The following is a 7,593-nucleotide window of genomic DNA, read 5'->3' as shown; positions in this document are numbered from 1 at the left end:
TTAAAAATTATTAATTTAGTTTTTTTAATTGTTTTTTTTTATGGTTTCAATGTATGATATTATAAATAAAAATTTTAAAAAAATATTGTTTCAATTAATTTTGAATTAAAAACGCATTGCATCGTATTATAAAAAACACTCTTTAGACTTGTAATTCAAATTTTCTAAAAAAAAAAAGGAAGAAACTTTTTGCTATTTTTTCCATTGTTATTAACGATGGATTAAGAAAATGAGAGCCGAGTATAAAACCCGTGCGACTTTCTTGATTATTCTTTCAACTATACCGGAAAAGAATTTGATAAGCTCACAAAATTCCTAATTAAATTGCATAACTAAATTGTTATTTATTCAGCCTGACAAGATTACATCTGATTTGGAGATTTATTTTTGATGGACGAGTTAGATTTCATAGATGAAAGGAAAAAAGATTTAGAATCGACGAGTTTTCTTTCATGGTGCACGATAACGAACGAGAGTCCATGAATGAAGAATCATTAACCTGGAATCTTTCTATAAATTTGAGCAGAGTAAGCGTATTGGATTTCATTTGATGATAAATTGTTTGGATTTAGCCATATTTAGAGGATAATTTTTTTAGTAAGTTTCCCTTAACAAACAATTATTTGTATGATGCAAATAAGAAATTTACGTGGAGGCAGACAACTTTAGCATTTCCTATATATGGAAACAAAATACAAATGGACGAGTCAATTTGTGGCACCACCAGAAAAATTCGAAAAAAAAAACAAAAGGAGAGAGAAGCAACCCAATGTTTTTCTCCATCCTGTGGACGATAGGATGCCAAAGAGGGGTAACCCAATCACGAAGAACAGGTCTTTAGGTAAGTTGCCATTACTGGCTATAGTAAGTCACCTGGAAGCGCTAACCGATAGGTCCGGTGGCCAAGAGTCAATGGTATAAGAACTGGGGTTTAAGAAAAGTGTTGGGTGGTTTTAGGGGGTTTTTCCATCACAGAGAGAGAGAGAGAGATAAAATAAAATTGGGTAGCGTTCAAAAGAACAACGTTTTCTTGGTGAAGGGAAAAACATGGGATAGAAAATTAGAGAAACAGAGAGAAAGAAAGTGCCGTGTAAGGGACAAGACATTTGTGTTTTCTTCTATGATCTTTGCATCTTCTTCTAAATTCCCTCTCAGAATTTCCCTCTCTACGTGAAGGAAAAAAAATAATAAAGGGGTGAACTTCGAACCAGAAAAGGAAGAGAATTTTGGCTTTTTAATAGAAGGTGAGTGACAATTTGATTTCTCTTGTGGGTTTTACTTCGCCAATTGTGTCAAATTTGGTGTTTTTAATGGGGGTTTTGACGATTTGACGAGAGTTTTTTTTTATGACACTGTGCTTTGTTTGGTTTGGTTGATGTAAAATGGGATTTAAAGGCAAATTCGATGCCTGAATTGTGCATACATGAATCGAAGTTTTGAACTTTTTATCTCATTTTCCTTTGTTTAATCTGAAACTTCAAGTGGGTTTCTTTTGTTGTCTCTAATTCGTGTCCCTCTCTTACTTTTTGTTCTTTCATAGAGATTCTTCAAGGATTTACTTTTCAATCCACAATTCTGTTTTCAACGGATTCGATCTGAGATCTCTTGAGTGATTTACTGTTAAAAAGATATTTTTTGCTTCAAAAATACAAAATTTCTCCTTTAAACTTAAGAGGCGATGATAAAATTTAATTTTAACTAGTGTTTTGGTTTCTTAAAGGTTGATCCTTGTTGGAGGGTTTTAGATCCTTGGAATTCATTTGGTCTGAACTGCCCTGAATTTCCTTCTTAAGTGTCTGAATTTCAGTTTTCGGGATTTTGGTACTTGGATCCTTTATATCAGGGTTTTTTTTGCGGTTTTAGTTTTTTCTATGGTGGTTTAATTATACACTTTTCAAGTAAAACTGAAAATTTTGATGTCCCAAATATGACATCAAGTCTCGATTTTATTTTATTTTGTCGTTTTCATTTGTAAATTTGGTTTTAGTTTATCGATCCCTGAGGATTTTTCACGCTTTTCCTTGTAACAATTTTCATCAAATATGTTTTTTTCCCTGGTATATCTGGCTATTTTTGTTATGCACTTGCTGATTTTTGGTTAGATCATGAGGATATGATTAGGTATTTTTTCTAAGTATTGTGCTTGCGTGTGGGGGATTCTGTATGGGTTGAGATGGGTTGCAAGGGATATGGCCTACTGGCCTCAAAATCATGATCAGATGCCGAAATGCTGATGCAAGTTTGCAATTTACAAATTCATAGTGTTTATTCGTACCAGAAGAAACAATTCTGATTATTGGTACCAAGCAAATGAATGCAGTGGTTTTTTTTTTTTTTTTATTAATATCTGGCATGCAGGGTTTTAAGGATTGATCTTTGTTTGATGCTAGCATATGGGTTTTCTTTTTCCTTTCTAAACTCCTTTTATTCTGGTCTTTTTTTCACCTCTTTCTTTTTCAAGTTTATGTTCTTGTGTTGAGCTTTGCGTCATGGATTTTGGCTTTGTACCTAATTATAAGTTTTACATTCTATTCGTTGAATAAGTCATACCTTGATGATTACGTTCATTTGTTGCCAGGGTTTTATTGTTGGGATTATAAAGCTTGAGTAACTGGGAAAATTGTGCATTTTCAAAAATTGGAACCACAAATGCTATTACTCTGTACGTGATGTGTCCTTCTTGGTATGATCTCTGAGTATGGTGTTGCAGAAGAGATTAGATTACGGATTCAATGGCTATCAGGTTCCTCCCATGCCCCGAGCTACTAGATCAGCTAGGGTAATGTATTCTACTCTCTTGGGATGCCAGATGTTCTGATTATAATTTTCTTTCCTTTTATTTTTCCTCAGTTGCCAATACTCATGGTCTTTGTTTGTTGTGTTTTGTTTAGAGGAGGGGTTCCTTTAAGAAGAAACATGAAGGGAATCAGATGTGTGCATTTGACTTATTAGCCATTGTAGCAGGAAAGTTATTGCTTGATAAAGAAAGTGCTCCCAGTTCTAGTGATACATCAGCGGACGAAGATCAGCGTGCAGTTATTAATAGTGCTGTAAAAAATGAATGGCAGGATGAAGAAAAATCTTTGAAAGTAGAAGCTTGCAATCAGGGAAGTGCTGACAAGAACATCTATGTTTCTGATCTATCACACGTTCATCAACAAGGTTGCAGTTCCAAAGAATCTCTGGTCACCCAGAATGACCTCAATTTAGGATTAGCTTCTGCACTAACAAAGCCTGATTGTGCAGAGAGGTCCAATGCTGAGAGGTTTGGGAATGGCCAAAGCAAGTGTGAAATAGGAACTCTTGCCAGCAAAGTAGAGGGAGGTTCCTCTGAGTACATAGAATTTGGTGACTGTAAATTAGAGGCTGAAACTAAAAGAGCAGTGAAAGATGAGCCTCATAAGTCTGGGATGGTGCAAAGTAGCACTGTGGCCAATATATGCAATTTAGAGGACCCCGTGGTCCTGGATGCAAAACCTCCTGCACTAGTCAGTTCAGATAGTAGTGCCAAGGTGCCTCTGTGTGGGAACCATATTCCCAATAGTTCTTATCCCACAAATCAGGATGATGTAAATGTAGTTATTAGAGATGATGACGAAAACTCCTCTGGGTGTACTCACCCTATCACCACAAAAAAGTTCTTTAGGCCAGCACCACGGATTGGGGATCGAAGAATAAGGAAAATTTTGGCTTCTAAATATTGGAAAGTAGCTCCAAGGTTGAAGGATGCTACAGTTTCCAACTCTGGTAAGTGGTTTTACATACCTGCTTATTTATGTTCCTTGTTTGCGTTATGATCCAAGATAAATTGTTGGTTGTTTTTAAATGGAAATTTTCTGATTCATCTAGATAGGGATTTGAAGCCTGTTTTCCGCAAGAGGCAGAACTGTTACAGGCATCAAAGGTCTGAAAGGATATATCCTTTCAAAAAGAGGAAGCACTTTGCCTATAGTTCACCATCAAATTCTGATGGAGGAATGGGTTGTGAGTTTGTTTCTGATTCATCTCAAAAGGGCAGCAATGAAGATGCTTCTGTCTCCTGTTCAAGAATGCGTGGAGGTCTCTTTACTTGATTTTTTGTTTTAATATTTATATTAGATTCTGGGATTTATTACCCTCTGTAAGCATTTGCTAAATAATCCTAATTCTTAAGCTGCCACTGGGACATCATCTTCTTTTGCAGGTCAACACACTTCATTCCTACCTAGGGATTCTCATGGTATGAGAACCATTAATGGAGTGGTTGATTTTTTTAATAAACAATGGAGTGATTGTTATGTACTCTTTTGACTTAATTGTTTTCTGACATTCAAAGAGTTTTTTACGAGAAGGTGTCTTTTCTTTTCCTCAGTGAAGCTCAGGATCAAGTCTATCAGTGTGCCAGAGCTTCTAATTGAGATTCCAGAAAGTTCAACTGTTGGTTCATTGAAGGTATCAATAATTGGTTATGATAATTTTGATTGATGCATTTTCCTTATCCTTCTGGGTTGATTATATAGGCATATGTATTGTCAAGACATTGCAACCCTATTGGCATGTATCTATTTCTATGTTCATGTATGTGTTTATCCATGCTCCATGCTACCTAATCCTTTGATGGGTTATGTGATAGCAATTTGCCATGTGAATGGTAGATCTCTTTCATCAATACTTGGTCTCTAGTGTGTATTCTAATGATAAGAGTTCTGTAGAGGACTGTCATGGAGGCTGTGACTGCTATACTTGGTAGTGGATTACGTGTTGGTGTACTTCTTCAAGGAAAGAAGGTTAGGGAGGACAATAAAACTTTACAGCAGACTGGGATTTCTCGCAATAACAAGTTGGATGCTTTGGGTTTTTGCTTGGAGCCTAATCCTTCACAAATGCCCCCTTCTCTGTGCCCTGGAGATTCTCCCTTTTTTCTTCAATGTGACACACCACAGCCTATACTCAGGTAATTGGAAGTTCTCTGCCTATTTAGAAATCAGCCTTTCAGGTTTTAAGTAGCATTTCTTTTCTTTGGTGGACAAACAAAAAGAAATGGAGACCAAAAAACCTTGGTCAATAAGCACCCAATTTTTTTTAGAATCTAGAATGCGAAAGGGACTTGCTGTCAGTGATGTCCTTCAGACCTAGGGAGTGGACTTCTTTAGTGCTTGCAAATGCTTTAATTGATGGCCTTCCTTGTGATTTTTGGCAGATTTGAGATAAAGTAAGTCGAATTGTAAAGAAATAGAGTCTGATGCTAGATAGAGTTAAAGGAAGATTTTTTTTTTTTTTTTATCTTACATGGTAATTATGAGTATAATTTATGTTTCTAATAGTTCTGAAATTTTGGATTAAGACATTGTAGCAGATTCTTGTGTGATTGAATATGGACTCTTTAGCTTCACTCAAATCTAAAGGATCAACTCAGTTGCTAATCAGCTGATGTTTTAATGCTCTTTACCAGGTATCCTCACACTACCGGTGTGGTACATCAGGGCATTTGTGCTGTTCCTGAGCCTCATGTGAACAATTTAGGGAATTATATTGAGAGTGACCATGACTCAGCACCCTCTCCTACTGACACTTCAATGGACAAAAGCACTAATTCAAAAGCGCTGGTTGCAGTACCAGCAATGAATGTAGAGGCGCTAGCTGTGATTCCGGCACATCGGAAATCCAAACGATCTGAGATGGCGCAGCGCCGAATTCGTCGACCTTTCTCTGTTACTGAAGTTGAAGCATTGGTTCAAGCAGTTGAGAAACTTGGAACGGGAAGGTATGTTTATTCTTTGATGCACAAAGCTAAGGAACATGAATCTTTTTGAGATAGAGCATTGTCTGAATATTGCATTAATGATGTTTCAATTGGCCAGGTACAGTGCTTGATCAAAATGCTATTTCCAGTTCTAGCAACTTAATGTGCTTGCAGTTAGAAGATGATTTTCGCTAATGCATTCCAATTCTGTATAAATGGAATTCTTAATGCTCTTGTTGACCTGCAGATGGCGTGATGTTAAACTGCGAGCCTTTGATAATGCAAAGCATCGGACATACGTGGATTTGAAGGTGGGTTTTTTTAATTTGTCGCCTTGATACAAATTTACTACTGTACAGTTGCCTTGGCCAAGTATTTACTCTTCCTGCATATTGTATGTTCTGTTTCCTTATTCAAACGGGTTTCCTATCAACTCTTTGGCTGCTACTTTATGATGGTTCTTTATTGTTCCCAGAGTGCAATATTTTAAGATATGTTTCAAAGTTCAAAAAGGTCAAGGCTTTATGGCCTGGGTCCACAATGGCACGTAGTTAGTTTAATCTCTTCAACAAACAGTTGCTTGTATAACAGGTAAATGCTTAGTTAGGCTTTTTACCTTTTTCAGGGTTGTGTCTCACAAGGAATCTTTTCAATTCCAATCTTACACGATGTCGCTTTGTACTCTTTTCTTCTAGTTGTCTCTCTCTCCTCTCCTCTCCTCTCCTCGTGAGTAACATGCCCTTTGCAAATTACAGAAACACTAAAGTTTCCCTTTTGTGTTACGCAAGTTTTCACGTTCTAGATGGCTCAATTGGCTCTTCCTGGAAATGAAAAGGGGCAATTTCAGAAGCTCCTTGTGTTGTTTTGGTAGATTGCTTAAAAAGTACCAGCTGCCATGTGCTTGTGGATTTTATTTCTGATGAGTGTCTTTTCATCACACAGGATAAATGGAAAACACTGGTGCACACGGCAAGAATATCTCCTCAGCAAAGGAGGGGAGAGCCTGTCCCCCAGGAGCTCTTAGACAGGGTCCTAGCTGCGCATGCTTACTGGTCCCAGCAGCAAGCCAAGCAACAGTTCAAACACCAGCAGGCAGGGACTTGCCTTCTCATCTGAGAGCTGGAAGCACGTGTTTGAACAAAACATAGACTAGTGGATTAAGTGACGGATTTCATTTTTTTTTATGTATTCTGTGGCCAGTCTGTAAAAAGTTGATAACAAGGGAGAAATAGAAGTGTTGAAGAAATCCATGTGATATTGTTGCGCTCGCCGCCATTCTTTTCCTGCGTGGTGAGGTTTGGCACTTGTAAATGGTCGATTGAATAAGAGCTTCCTAACAGAAATCATTTGGTAACAGAAATGTCTTCTCGTAATCTTTTTATTTTTGGTCCTTTCTGGGTTGAAGAATGGAATGGTGCTGCCTCGTGATCTCCTTCCATCTTGTTTATTCTAATGCTGCTAGAATCTAGCCCTTCACGGTCTTTTCTTGATTTGCTGTGATGGATTCTTGGGTATCATCTTTTTTCCTCCAACAGAATAAATTTTATGCCAGTAACCAAATCAATTGGGATGTTCTTTCTATTTTACTTATTGCGTTGGGTGGATTCACACGTATTGGCTCCTACAATGGCTGCAATATTTTTTGATGGGATCTGCTATCTTTCTCTCTCTCTCTTTTTTTTTTTTTTTTTTTTATGTTTTATCAGCTTGAGTATAATAAAATTTTCCAGAGTTTTACTAGTTTTTTTTATATATATATATATATATATATATATATATATATATATAGCAAAGGAACTCCATTAATAGACTCTTAATGGAATCACATGCACTTGTCACCTAACGTTTCGAGTGGGAATTTTCATAAATTT

The 7,593-nt window shown here is 36.8% G+C and overlaps 1 protein-coding gene across 2 annotated transcripts; it reads left to right on the top strand.

The window, feature by feature from the left end:
* The first annotated feature begins 936 nt into the window (after nt 1-936).
* Nucleotides 937-7,082, top strand: LOC118053715 (telomere repeat-binding protein 5). Of its 2 annotated transcripts, XM_035065044.2 has the most exons (10): nt 937-1,244; nt 2,579-2,779; nt 2,892-3,747; nt 3,850-4,059; nt 4,184-4,219; nt 4,352-4,431; nt 4,692-4,933; nt 5,432-5,743; nt 5,970-6,033; nt 6,665-7,082. In XM_035065044.2, the coding sequence occupies exons 2-10, from the start codon at nt 2,699-2,701 to the stop codon at nt 6,836-6,838; spliced, it is 2,055 nt and encodes a 684-aa protein (XP_034920935.1). In that variant the 5' UTR covers nt 937-1,244; nt 2,579-2,698; the 3' UTR covers nt 6,839-7,082. The 2 variants fall into 2 exon arrangements, with proteins under 2 accessions (XP_034920935.1, XP_034920936.1); XM_035065045.2 differs by lacking the exon at nt 4,184-4,219 and having other exon boundaries at nt 938-1,244.
* The last annotated feature ends 511 nt before the right edge of the window (nt 7,083-7,593 follow it).

This window comes from Populus alba, chromosome 9, assembly GCF_005239225.2.
Source record: "Populus alba chromosome 9, ASM523922v2, whole genome shotgun sequence".
In the NCBI taxonomy this organism is placed as follows: domain Eukaryota; kingdom Viridiplantae; phylum Streptophyta; class Magnoliopsida; order Malpighiales; family Salicaceae; genus Populus; species Populus alba.
The sequence above is the reverse complement of the archived record's forward strand: the minus strand, read 5'-3'. Positions and strand labels throughout refer to the sequence as shown.

What these genes read in the sequence shown, in the direction of transcription:
- LOC118053715 (XM_035065044.2), top strand. Translation starts at nt 2,699, where the DNA reads ATGGTGTTGCAGAAGAGATTAGATTACGGATTCAATGGCTATCAGGTT. An exon ending in TGCTACAGTTTCCAACTCTG is followed by an intron (nt 3,748 to 3,849) that starts GTAAGTGGTTTT and finishes TGATTCATCTAG; the next exon opens with ATAGGGATTTGAAGCCTGTT. An exon ending in GGACATACGTGGATTTGAAG is followed by an intron (nt 6,034 to 6,664) that starts GTGGGTTTTTTT and finishes TTCATCACACAG; the next exon opens with GATAAATGGAAAACACTGGT.